Raw genomic sequence first — 13,900 nt, 5'->3', positions numbered from 1 at the left:
TTCTTACTGATAGGCTAAAGTGGAGATACGGAAATAGAGGAATACCTATTTTATTATTATTATTGTATTATTATGACAACCGGCTGGAGGTCAAGGTTTACCAGCTTTTTGTTGACACAGAGCCAACACGCGTACTAGCTACTCGATACTAATGAAAACGGTCTCACATATATTTGTGGATTAATGCGCATACTGGCTCGGGTTAAATCGTGAAACCCAATATTTCTGTGGTTTAAGCTGTTTGAAAACTGTGCTGTAAAACGTAAAGGGCTGACTGTGACAAACTGGGCCTCTCCTCAAGCCTTGGTCTGCGCACTGAACAACAGTGGCTGAACAATTCACAAAAGAATCAAAATGGTCAAATCCATCATGTAAAACTATTTTATTCGCCAAATGAATAACGTTTTCAAATAGTAACAACTCACCGTTGAAGTCAAACCACCTGGGCAGAATGAAATATTACAGTCTCCTAATGCTTCCCTGCACATGACAAAGTCAAAGGCTTTGATGTATGAAAAGTGAATTTGGACTAAATTTTAAAATTGGCCACATAACAAGATTAGTGATATGTGACACGTGTGTCCACTTACTCAACAGCGATGACAAATGAAAATGGATTGGAGTGTGGGAAATAGTCCGTGTCCAAACGTTTATGTTGGGCGTTGCAAAGAGAGAACAGGCTCATGCAAAGACTGGAGCCCCTTTGGCAAATACATTTATTTATTTATTCGTAGCCTATAAACAACAACATATGTTTACATTCTGCCAAACGCATCAGCATCACCTCATATGAACTTCATCCAGACTGCTCCGGGCCATTTTATAAACCTTTACGCTTATACACGGACACATTCAGCATGCAATTAAAGTAAATGTGGGCATAGTGAAGTCTGCAACAGAGTCGAGCTGGCACGCTTCAATGATCCCGAAAATACCGATCCAAACAAACCCATAGCAACCATAAGAGATAACCAACCCTGTCTTTACAGGCCTTTGTCTTTTTGTCACTGGATGCCAAACTGGACGGATGCCTGACAAAAGTGCAGCATGACTCTCGTTGCTCCGCCACTTGTGGACTAGATGTGTCTATATATAGCCAGAGGAGCGATATTAAATTCACAGAGAGCGAGAGAGGGAGAGAGAGAGGGGGGTGAGAGAGAGAGAGAGAGAGAGAGAGAGAGAGAGAGAGAGAGAGAGAGAGAGAGAGAGAGAGAGAGAGAGAGAGAGAGAGACATAATTCATACCTGCCTTCTGCTCAAAACAGATTTAATTGATTAAAATATCTTCCAAAATAATTGACGCATGTGCTCATTTTTCTTCAAATAAGACCTCAAGATCAACAAGTTCTGTATTTTAGCCCATTAGATGTTATTTGTGCCACAAGGATTGAGCTTCACATGCATAGCAAAGTCTAAATCGTGTCTTTAAAATGTTTGAGACGTCAGAGGTTAAGGTTAGGGTTAAGATGAGGGGTTAGATTTTAAAACGAATTTAAAGGTAACAAAGTGACAGATTAAGCAGCTTGGCGTGCTAATTTTCTGTTTTGTCCTACCTTTTAATGAGGCAACTTAACGATAACGGTGAACAAGCAAATAACCCTGAAAGAGAACCCGTCTTTAAAATATGTTTCAAAATAGCCTTAATTATGTGTGAGCAAAATTCATTCTCAGTATTTTTCCTTTCCCATACAGCCGAAGGTCTACTTTATAAACTCATTGACTCATATAGCCTACACATTGAGGCGTAGGCTATCTGTCATTTTGTGCCAGTGGTCACATGGCTTTGGCCCTCAGGAATGGATAGAGATGGATCCCCACGTCAGCTTGTACGTCTAAGGATTTCTCCTCCACCAGTCTGCCTCAATGTGACTGGAGCGCAGCGCCGCGGAGGAACTATGCGAGGATTATTATAGGACGTTTCCAACAGCAGAATATGGATTTTGATGAGCGGATCTCTGGCTCAAATATGTATTTACCGAGCTGCACTTACTACGTCTCCGGAGCAGACTTCTCGGGTCTCCCTCATTATTTAACCCAGAGCCAGTCCTCTTGCCCCAACATATACCCTTACCAGTCCTCAGCCCTGCCACAGGTCCCGTCCGTCAGAGATGTAGCTTTCAGAGACTATGGGATTGATACTGCCAGTAAATGGCACCACAGCAGGGGGAGCCTGTCACACTGCTACCCGGAGGACATCGTGCACAGGGACGGCTGGACGAGCCCGACCTCACGGGGGGGAGAGATCCTGGTGAAAGGCAGCTCCAGCGCCAGCCACTCTAGCTCCTCCAACCCGACGCCCGGCTTCTATGGCAGCGTTGGCAGGAACGGCGTCCTGCCACAAGCGTTTGACCAGTTCTTCGACACTGCCTACGGGAGCGCAGAGAGCAACACAACGCCGACAGCACACGCAGCAGACACGGACAGACACGCCGCCAAAACAAGCCCTTCTCCGGCTCACCCGGGCTCGGACACGGCGGAGAGCTGCAGCCCTAAGTCGTCCCCCGGCCACAGCGAGGAGAAACAGAGCAAAAGCAGCAGTGAGTAGCCCTGCTGAACGCAACAAGGAGACAAATCTAACGCGTTGCTCTTAAAGCTTTTTATATGCTGTTTTATAAGCACGTAAGGTTTATGGACGGCCTGCAGATTTACCCTATAACAAAACTATGTTATAAACGACAAGATCACGTGCTTGGGATTGAAATTGGCCGTGAAGACTTTGGCGTTAAGCTTGTCTTCCAAGTTTTCAAACAAGATCTCCACTTTCTTTCTGCATATGTGCGTTAGTGGCCTGTAAACTTCATTTACATGGCAGTTAATATTTATAAAATGCAATTGATACAACAATCAAAACATTTTATTTACATCCTATCTCCCACATTTGTGTCCATGTATTATTCATTTCATATTTCTTTTAACTTTTAGATTTTTGGATTTATAATTTGATTTATTCTGGGTTGACTAAAGTGGGCTGCTGAGGCATTTCAACGTGACTTTGGAGCATATTTAGGCTTAAACCCTGCTCCTTATTCAAAGATAAATATTTACATATTGACAGGATTTGTAGGGATTTAATTCAGCAACTGCTTCTCATGGAACGTGCTCCCACTAACACTAAAACAACAGCTTTTTACACACAGTGAAATCAAAAGCGGACAATACAAGCATATCAGATACACGATACTCATGTCTGTTTAGTTTAGGCCCACGCCCTCATAAAAGGCAGCCGGTATGGTTTTACAGATTTCAATAAGTTTTCACAACTTCCGACATGCAGTCCCTTCATGCCTAACATGTCCCAGTATCAAGTCCAGTCTTTGTTTACAAATATCGTTCCTGTAGGCCTGAGAGGAGGGAAACACTTGACCTCCAAAACTCATGCAGACCACCACTGCTGTTTCTAAGCAGGAAATAGACTTGTGATATCATGTTGTTGTAATGTGTCTATAATGTCTCATGTGGTGACCTTTACCTTTTTATTTATTTATCTTCAGGTGGCCAGAGGACGCGCAAGAAGAGATGTCCATATTCAAAGTATCAGATCAGGGAACTGGAGAGGGAATTCTTTTTCAGCGTTTACATCAACAAAGAGAAGCGCATGCAGCTCTCACGGATGCTCAATCTGACAGATCGCCAGGTCAAAATCTGGTTTCAGAACAGGAGGATGAAGGAGAAGAAACTGAACAGAGACCGTTTACAGTACTACACCACAAACCCCCTGCTATAAACACTGAACAAAGACTGTCACTGACATGTACTCATCAAGAATACACGCCTACATGTTAAAGAATGGCGAGGTTTTTTTTTAATGTGCCAGACTTCATAAAGAATTATACTATTTATACCCTATTTTGTCATTAAACACCGTTGGCGTTATTATTATATTAATTATTATAATTATAATAATTATTACTGTTATTCTCTTTACAGACTATAACAACATTTTTTCCTATTTTAAAGTTACGTGGTTGCGTGTATGGTTTTCTTATGCAAAAAGCCAGATGTCTCTGAATTATTTTTGTATTATTTAATAATGCACACGGACATTACTGTACTGCAATTTATTTTGTATTTCTTATTTTGTCCTGAAATTCTTTAGAATTTAAATTGTTTCCCAAATTTACGCAGGCAACTTTTATGGCCAGAAATCTTGACATCAAAAATACTGTTGGTGTTTTCTTCTTTCTATTAATATTTTAACTTTTATTGTACAAATACAACTCCGGTGATTGTAAACCAATTTTGTGTGTTTTGAAATTACTCTCAGACCTCACCTGACACTGTTGGCGGTGATCAGCTGCCCCCAAAATAACAGTTTAATGTTGCATAGTTAGAGAATGAGTTAAGTTATAAACTGATACCAATTCATCCATATCATGTATTTTAAGTCTGATATTCAGTGACACTTAACATCTGCGTTTGACCCTCAATGCAGGCGCTTTGTTGAGCGCTAAAATTGGATTCTTCCCGAACTACATCCAACAGTCAACCCGCTGATAAAAGAGCAAAACCCCCAAATGAAACCTAATCCCATATTTAGTTTTATATGCCAGCACGTGGATCGTATCAGATGCATGATATGTAGGTCTGATGCTTTTTATTCCCTCATGGCTGGAAATGGGATCCGCTGCAGTTATTGTTTGATATCCATTACAAAGGGTTCATTCATTTCTGTGGAGATTACAAAAATTTGCTTTCTGACCTAACATGCCTGTTGGTCTTACTGAAACAATCTTGACACTTGTTTGAATGCATAGGCTATAAATGTAAATGTCTTTCCAAAAAATATGAATCTATTTGTGTGATTATGTTCTCGTCAAAGTAGTTTCTGAAAGACTTTATTCATTTTATACACTGAAAGTGAGTTGACCCACCAGGCAGTGACAGTGGGGCAAATAAAGGGGCGGACGAACTCCAGATCACTATAATAATCATCAGGCCTATCTGTATGGTTATTAATGTATCATTAGGGGTGGTTTAATCTACATATTCTACATCAGCCTTATTCTAAATATGAATTTAGGCCATGAGGATTTATGTTAACCTGCAAAGGAAGGTCAATGAATCCCAAGCACATAAAAAGATGGGTAAAATTAGGCTTGAGTGGCTTTGTATTCACCACCAGGCCCCTGAAAACAACTTGAATGGCCTGCTATAAGCTAATAAGGGCCCCGATGCCTTCCTTATATCGTGCATCCTGTGAGGCTCCCTGGAATTCCGCTTTGATTGCTGCACATCCTCCCAGTTGCTCCAGTAACTTGGCCATAAAACGTGGATTCGTCTGGAGCATTTGGAGTGTAGTGCAATAAAGCGTCTGAGACCAAGGTTATTAACTGTGACTAAGGGGCTGAAAAACAACGGCTGGGAGCATTGAAAGCTTGTGTGCACGGACCTTTCCGGCGTCATTTGTTTCAGCATCTTGCCGTGGTAGGAATATTCTGCGTTTGTGTTGCATTGCAGTGTAGACCCGGCTGTCTTCGTCCACTGGGTGGCGCTCCTCAGATCAATGTCATTGCCGTGAATTGAGATAAAAAAGAAGTTTGACTCGCCGCTTCAGCTGCTTTAAAATACACCACCACCTCAGGATTTCATTGTTAAGGTAGGCACATAAATATTATTATGTGTGTTTTATCTCTACAGGGGTTTTCTTAATGTGATTTAAGGAAGTGGGTCTATTTTGCTAGTTTATCCAAGCTAATCTCTATCTGAAAACTGAAGACGCTGTAGGGGCAAATAATATTAATGTAATGGTGTTTGGAAAGCATTTCTGAAAAATGACCGGTAGTAGATAGTGCACGTTTGTTTCTTTGAGCATCAAATGTAATGTAGGTTCTCAGGTTGCAGTTGTGCAGAAGTTATAGGCCTGGAGTGACTAATGTGCACTTAGAAATAAGATCACAAGGGCCTATATTCCAAACATTCAGCGGCTCACAAACTTGTTTTTTTTGTTTAGTTTAAAACGTAAGTTATAAACCTACTTCATTTTATAAATCCTAAATTGGATTTATGTTGTTTAGTCGTTATGTAAACATGTGAAAATTAGAAAACTTAACTGTCATTAAGAGGCAGCTTGTTGCAACTAGTGTCATTGTGCACGCGGGCTGGTATAGACGCAGACCAACAGAGAGACATTTTGACGCACAACAGTCTGTATAGGATTTTCATTAATTTTCTAACGTTTCTTTAACTAAATTAATTGAATTAATAAAAAAATATTTTTATGGGTATAATAATATAAGAGTGAAACATCACACTGAAACAGGAACTAATCCAGTAGGGTTAATGATTATTATCATTCATTGCAGCCAGACATGCTGCAGATTTGACGCCATATTAAATGGCGGTACATAAACTCTGATTTCTAGACTTTATGGCTCCAGACTTATAGGAAAATGGAGGTAGCCGATGTTTCATTTCCCCCATCTTTGGATACATCTTTAGGCTGATCTAAATCTGTAGGCCTGTGTTGTAAACTCCTGACCCTATTGATGGTTTTATAAGAAAGCATTGGTTGATGTATTTCTGACTTTTTATTTATTTAAAATATTGTAGCATTCCAGTCTAACGATTTGTGTTTCCTGGTTGTTTGCCTCATAACCTGAGGACCAACTAATACCCACTTTTTATTCACTTGCATGACGGACTTGTTTTACAAAATGATCCATGTCAAATGATTGGTCTTTTTGAAATTTAAAATAAGACAACATGTCTATCATACACCATTAGACCCCTATACATTACAGATGTAGCCTATATTCTTACAGTGCATGCTATGCGAGCACATTTAATTTTGTTCTTTATTTTCTGGTTACTAATGTTACATATTTCTTCTCATCAACTCCAAGTCAGATGCGTATAGGCCTGTTGTCTCAAACATTTCATATAAAGGACAAAAACTATAGAGAAACGAAGATCCTTCATATAGGCTTATTCAAATGAATTAATAAATAAAATAAAATAACTTTAAAAGCTGCATTGAGTATTTAATTCGTGGATAGGAGGTGTTTATTTTTACATTAAACTTAAATTGAATTTAGAAAAATGGGGCCTCGGAATAAATGTGTGTGTGTGTGTGTGTGTGTGTGTGTGTGTGTGTTGTCTTAATAGATAGTAAGTACATATGTGAAGACACACACATATTCCCAGTGGTTCTTTAAGGAGATAATAGCCAGATTAAACATGTCTAATGTCATGTATGTCATGTATGCAGTAACGAACTACATGTTTTGCTGTCTCGCCAATGATGAGTGATCATTAAGAAAAAGCTAGCTCCAGGGCATTGTTCAGCTGTGGCGGTTACTTCAGTGTGCCGGCGTGTCACAGGTAAACATGCTCAACAGAGCCTTCACAGTAAAAGGTGTCTGGACGCAATTTTGACATTTGCACCCACAATTCACACCACAATCACATAAGCTCGAGAGCTCTAAAGGAAGTGACTTTGCACTGGTTTACCAGCAATGTGGCGAGATGAGACTGTCTGCAATACCTTTGGACAGTCCATGAGGAATTTTAAAAACACTCCAATAATAGTCATCAGAGCAGCACAAGAAAGAGTCCCTGGACCAAAGAGCCACACAGGACCTTTTGGATCTTCGAGGCACCCAGCGCTTCTCAGAGGCACCTCTAGAACCCTTCATTTTTACAGTGCTGTAAAACTGGCCATAAAGCTATGCATTGTACATAATTGTTAGGGACAGCTTTCAACAACCGAGTTGTCAAATAGGGGGTTGTTGTTAAGTTCACACATGCAGCTCTGGGCTTCTAGGTGGGGATCGAGGCTCAAAACGTGAGATTCAAAGGAGATTTAAAGATTTTACCTAAAACCCTCTGATGCACCACTTTCCCCCCACAGTGTTCTCTTTACTTCACCTAAAACAAAATATACGACACAGTGGAGCTGCATGGCCGGACTGGGAGGAGTCTGTAGTCGCCTGGTGTTTTAATTGGCTGCAGGCTACAGTGAGAAGCGTGAGTATCAGTAATTATTCAGCAATGTTTTGCACAAGAAATGTCAGCCAGAAAGGGCTATCTTCATCCTCCGTCAAATTATACTACAACGATGACATGCCCCAACAACCAAGCTGGAAATTCGTTTTTCGTGGACTCTCTAATCAACGTGAGAACCGACAGCGGTTCATATTACCAAAGTAACGGGGTGTATTTGCCACCGGCGTCGGAATATTCATATGGACTCTCCGGTGGCTCTTGTTTCCCGGGAATCGGTAAGCGCAACGAGCCAAGCACCCAAAGCGTGATCCCGTCTTCTGCTCCGTATGTTCAAGGGATGGAAACGTGGCTGGAAACGTCGAGATCCTGCCGGGTGGATCAGCCCAGCGGCCAGCATATGCCTCAGTGTTCATTCTCCCCGAATATAAAAGAGGAGAGCGCTTATTGCCTTTATGAGTCTGACAAATGTCCAAAAGGAGCAACAGTAGATGACATTTCCTACTCGACCGCATCATGCCCGGTTACCGGCAGCTCTTTGCCTGTCCCTGGCTACTTCCGCCTGTCTCAGACATACGCGTCCTCCAGGCTGTACCATGATGTCCAGCCAAACATGAATCACTTTACTCTGCAACGTCCTGCCCGCTTGGACAGCCAGCCCTCCCAGCCGCAGACTGCCTCTGCTGAGCCGGAGCGGAGAGAGAGCCACGAGGAGGCGCCTGTCCCCACGCCCTGCGCCCCGGCCAGAGACGAGGACAGCCGTCTCTCCTCGGAAATCTCATCCTCTCCTGAGCCCGCTGATACATGTAGTGCAGAGAGTCCAGAAAAGGCAGTCAAAGGTGAAAGAGTCGACCTACATTGTAGAAATGTGTTGCAAAAAAATGCAGACGACAAAGGGTCTTAGAATTTCTTAGTCTTCCATTGTTTTTTTACCAATGATTTCTGACCACAGAGGAATGCATGAGTATTAGTGATGATAGTCTATACGTGTACTAACATTTCGCCTCTCACAGGTGTGTTTTTAACGGGTATTTACGGGCATGATGCGAAATTGAACGTGATTTAACCAATCAGAGCCGCGGAGCAGAGCTATTGTGCTTTATTAGCTGATTTTAGATCACAAATAGGCTGATATAGCTGTAGTTTATTACAGTGCTATTCAAACAGGCATTATAGATTTATTTGAACAGCCACCTAATAAGTTTTGATCATTAAAAAACACATGAATTATTCTTCTGTTTTTAGATATCATAAAGGTTTCATTATTATTGCATTTTAAGCAACAGCTAAGGACAATCCAGTCCATTTGTTCTGTGCAGGATTCTGATGTCAGTTGTCCCATCATCTAAGGCACAGGCCTTGCTATAATTTCAGCAGACTGTGCAGGATATGTTTTATGTCTTAACAAAGGGCAGTTGGCTACAGGCTGCTTAACGGGGCAAATAGTTTCTGGTAAAATGCTGAATTGCAGCTGTATGGGATATCCTCACAGAAATGTGGCTGTGCGTAAAATGGTAATACAATTCAAACAGAACACAGAAATCAGTCATTATACGGGTATTTATAGGTGTCAGTTTAAACAGCAGAATTATTTTTTCTAAATCCTATCTTTAGTAGTTTGCAGTAAAATCACAATTTTGTTAATTTGACATTATGACACATGATTTTCTTTATTTTGCATTTTGAATCTGTTTGTCCTTTATTTCTAACAAATATATGAGGCTTCCCTCCAGGTACGATGTGTTGTTTGTTATTTTACACCTGTTGCTTAATACCCTGTTTCATTTTCATTGTAGGAGTTGGAAAAATAGAAACTACAGCTAACTGGCTCACAGCTAAGAGTGGCCGAAAGAAGCGCTGCCCCTACACCAAGCACCAGACTCTGGAACTGGAGAAGGAGTTTCTCTTCAACATGTACTTGACTAGAGAGCGTCGTCTGGAGATCAGCCGCGGTGTGCACCTCAGTGACAGGCAAGTCAAAATCTGGTTCCAAAACAGGAGGATGAAACTGAAAAAAATGAGCCGGGAGAATAGGATCCGAGAGCTCTCCAGCAACTTCAGTTTCTCATAAGACTGTCTGCGTCTTTGGCGCCCTCCTTCATCCATGGCAAGGGCGTCTGTGCAGTGCCCCCCCACCCCCTACCCAACTGTGAGAATGTCCATGGAATATAGGACCCTACTGCTAACTTATTGATTGTTGTTCTTACTTATTTTCACGTCTGTTTTATTTTGTCGTGGATATGTATTTATAAATGGCTACATTTGTAACGTTGATCCATTGTGTTTAGAATGTTCAGAATGTGACCACAATGTTTCAGAGCTTCAGGCTTGTACATATTGTATAGTCAACCTGAGTGAACCATTGGAATTTGCATGCTGGACTAACCCTTGGGATACTTGTGTTAAAGTTACATGTACATTGTATGTGCCAGCTAAAGAGCCCAAGAAGTCTGATGAATATTTGCACATTTTTTTTCTGGTCAAATTAATAAAACCATCCCTGCAACTGCAGATTTCTTATTTCATTCAGAAGGAGCTGCGCAGTGTTTAAATCTTAAAGTTGGCACAGGTAGAGTGCATGGTGCTAATGCTTTTGTGTTTTGGACATGGTCCGCTCTGTGTGCAGTAAATATTATTACAGTAGTAGAGGGGGATGTTCTTCATAGTTTAGGCCTGTAATGGATGTCTGGCGTCTGTGAACACTTAGTTGCTTTTTTGTCCTTGACATCAGACTAAGGGAATGTTTTTTGTTTTTTTTACAATTATTATTTTGAAATAATTCTAAATTGTGAAAAATGTGGTCGTTGTTCCTAAAAATGAGACAGACACTAACTATTTTTTGTTAAATTGTGAAATGCTCAATTTTAAGGTAGCCTATAGGTAGCGACGCATCTGGACTAAAACAGATTGGAGCATTGCAGCACTCACCAGGTCATGATTAAAATCTGCCTGATCATTGTCTATTGCGCCTTTACAGATTTCTAACTTTTTTTCCAGGTATACCTGTTATACTGAGAAAACTACATAATTTCCCCAAAAAAACACATTATTACAGATATTCATGAAGAGGAGAGCGGGCTGTTGAGTGGTTTAGGTAGTCTCATGTTGTTGGGCTATTATATTTCTCCCACAACACGAAACTGTCTTGATTACCTCAGTAAAACTCGTCGCATCATACAAAGTGAGTCACTATTAAATACTGTTCGAATGTATTAATAATTTGGCGCAGACTGCTTCAAACACATACAACATTATTATTCCAAAAAGTGCAATAAAGTGTTTTTATTGTTGTGCGTAAAAGAAACTCTTAATATGATTTTTGTCTGGTGGGCTTCATTATAAAGCTAATTTATGTTATATTTGTATCTGGACGTGGTTACATTTAATCTTAGAGAAAGTGTTCACCATGTCTAGAATTTAAGACTACCTCTGCAAAGGATTGTGAGCCTCTCTATGTGATCTAAACAGACGGAAGTAAAGATGCAGGCTGGGAAATGAAAGGATTAAGGCTTGTAAGTGTCCAGGAGAGGACTAAAGGACAGACAAGGCCTCGGTTATGATCATTGCAGTCTGCCAGTTGCCTCGCCGTAGGAAATACCGGATGCGTCTGCTTGCGCCAGAGAAAGGACACAAAGGCTGAGCTTTATTGGTGATATTTAGCTTAGACAGCCAGGTTGTAACCTTAAGAAAAACAACCCAATTGCCCGTGATAAAAAGGACTGTTATATAGCACCCAAATAACCTCACCCTACTTTCCGTTTTAGATTGCCTTCAAAGTATAGCCGTAATCCTGCAGACACAGCGATGCGCATCTTGGAAGCTGTCTTGATATTGTAAACTCAAATAATGCTTTAAACACATTTCTGCTTGTTTCATTAGTCTTGAAAATGTTTTATATACCGACCACTAACACGAACCAGAAATGTCTGTCCAAAGTGAGAGTTTTATAGACGGAAGCAATTAAACTAAAATACATTTCATATTTTGGAGAATTAATAATCCCATTAGGCACATTTTATTTAATGGAGGTTGTTTGGTAATTTCACAAATGGAGGCTTTAAAGCCATACCCCCCTTAATTATATCACAACTATGTTCGATTTTCACCAACATAAGATCGCTTGACAAAAATCATAACGTTTATTGCTTATAAAACGAAATTTTTCCCAATAAAGGAGCGGGGACTTGCTATTAAAATATGGTGGAGAAAATGGTGGCCATTTAGTTGAGCAGCAGGCTGATTTATTATTTATTGTTCTGTCCCACGGTCACGTGTTTGGGGCGCCCTATCCAGTCTTGGGCAAGGTTCAACTTACCGGACGCATTGAGCCCCTAGCTGGTGCAGGAAAGCAGCTCATTATATGCAATGAATCTGATTTTTCTAAACATTGCAAGACTGTAACGCGTTATATAATTGTTTTTGTTTGTGCATTTCTGCAATGTCGACGTTAGGAACGAGCTATTACATTGAAACGCCTGTTCTTCCCGAGCATGAAGATATGACACCGAGGTACTCGTCAACTGCAGGGGTGGAGCAGGCGATGCTCACCGAATATGGCGGACAGGAATCTTGCCCTTTGCAGACGAAATCTTCTATTTTTGGTGGATCTTGGAGTCCCATCGCGGCCCACCCTCCAAATACAGCCACTCCGACCTATATACATCACCACTACACGAGCGGGGACAACGATGGCATGTTTACGCGCTCCTGGGCGTTGGATCCGGTCTCTGCGTCCCTGTGTTTGACGGGATTACCATCGACAGCCATGCATTATGAGATAAAACCCGAGCCTCGGATTGGGAGTGCTGATTGTACAACTTTGGAGACACACACACCTCTTTTGTCTGACATTGAAAACGGAGCGTCCCTTGCGGAGATTCCCTGCCAAACCACATCCACGTCTAAAGCCACTGGAGAGAGCCCGTCAGCAGAGGACAAGAGGGAGATAGTTGCAAGTAAGCAATGCAGTGTTTTCATTTTATTCTGCTCACTTTATGAAGTCATTTAGATGAATGAAAATAGCATTAATGGCTTGATGATGTGGAGGATTTTATTTGGATGTCACAGGCTTTTATTTTGTATAACAATGGGCACAATATGTGTTTAGCAAATAGTGTTTGTGCTCTAAGAGATACAATAGTCTTATGGCATGACGTGGTCTTCTGTAAAAAATAAGATGTGCATATTCTTCAAGGTGATTGACACACTGCACTGCATCATTTTTACCAACGTTTGCTATCTTGAATCCTCACATTAACTGAAAAATAAACGCAATAAATATGTATATATATGAAAATGTGATGCCAGCATGCCCTTCTCAAATTGTCAAGGTAAAGGTGCAGTCCTGTTTTTCACTCATATTCTGAGAGTGTCTCTCCTGTCTCATGGTTTTAACCCCCCTGTTTCCAGATAACCCATCGTCCAACTGGCTTCACGCAAAGTCCACCAGAAAAAAGCGTTGTCCATATACAAAGTATCAAATCCTCGAACTGGAAAAGGAGTTTCTGTTTAACATGTACCTCCCGAGGGATCGTAGATATGAAATAGCGAGAGTCCTGAGTTTGACCGAGAGACAGGTGAAAATCTGGTTTCAGAACCGCAGGATGAAGATGAAGAAAGAAAACAAAGACCGGCGAAGAGACAGTTAACTGGTTTTGGACTGATGGTGGATTAGAGGGGGGAGGAGGGGGAGTCTGTCTTTAATATTCCTTACCTGTTACACATGTTGTTGTAAAGTTTGTGTTGTTAAAACGATGCTGGATGCTTTTGTTTACTATTGTATCCAGTGTTTCATGTTTGTGAGAGGACATAGTGTCTCGTCAGAGTTTAGATGTGTTGTATTTGGCGCACAGAAATTGTAAACTAGGCCATTTGTTATTTGCATGAAATAATCTTTGTCTACCTGGATGTCTTTCAGCTACCTATTTGCATTGTTTAAGTTATTGTCTTTGCAATCTAGA

At 40.9% G+C, this 13,900-nt stretch overlaps 3 protein-coding genes across 3 annotated transcripts; all 3 read left to right on the top strand.

The window, feature by feature from the left end:
* Window positions 1-1,926: 1,926 nt before the first annotated feature.
* hoxa11b (homeobox A11b) lies at window positions 1,927-3,723 on the top strand. The gene is made up of 2 exons (XM_029451991.1): window positions 1,927-2,536; window positions 3,491-3,723. Exons 1-2 carry the CDS (start codon window positions 1,933-1,935, stop codon window positions 3,721-3,723), a joined length of 837 nt encoding a protein of 278 aa, XP_029307851.1. The 5' UTR covers window positions 1,927-1,932.
* A 4,281-nt stretch (window positions 3,724-8,004) lies between these two features.
* Window positions 8,005-10,108, top strand: hoxa10b (homeobox A10b). Its single transcript, XM_029452018.1, has 2 exons — window positions 8,005-8,779; window positions 9,737-10,108. Exons 1-2 carry the CDS (start codon window positions 8,005-8,007, stop codon window positions 10,009-10,011), a joined length of 1,050 nt encoding a protein of 349 aa, XP_029307878.1. The 3' UTR covers window positions 10,012-10,108.
* A 2,270-nt stretch (window positions 10,109-12,378) lies between these two features.
* On the top strand, window positions 12,379-13,588 carry hoxa9b (homeobox A9b). Its single transcript, XM_029451997.1, has 2 exons — window positions 12,379-12,895; window positions 13,350-13,588. The coding sequence occupies exons 1-2, from the start codon at window positions 12,379-12,381 to the stop codon at window positions 13,586-13,588; spliced, it is 756 nt and encodes a 251-aa protein (XP_029307857.1).
* Window positions 13,589-13,900: the final 312 nt, after the last annotated feature.

Source organism: Cottoperca gobio, chromosome 16 (genome assembly GCF_900634415.1).
Source record: "Cottoperca gobio chromosome 16, fCotGob3.1, whole genome shotgun sequence".
Taxonomy (NCBI): domain Eukaryota; kingdom Metazoa; phylum Chordata; class Actinopteri; order Perciformes; family Bovichtidae; genus Cottoperca; species Cottoperca gobio.
Note: the sequence above shows the minus strand (reverse complement) of the source record. Positions and strands in the feature narration are given on the sequence as shown.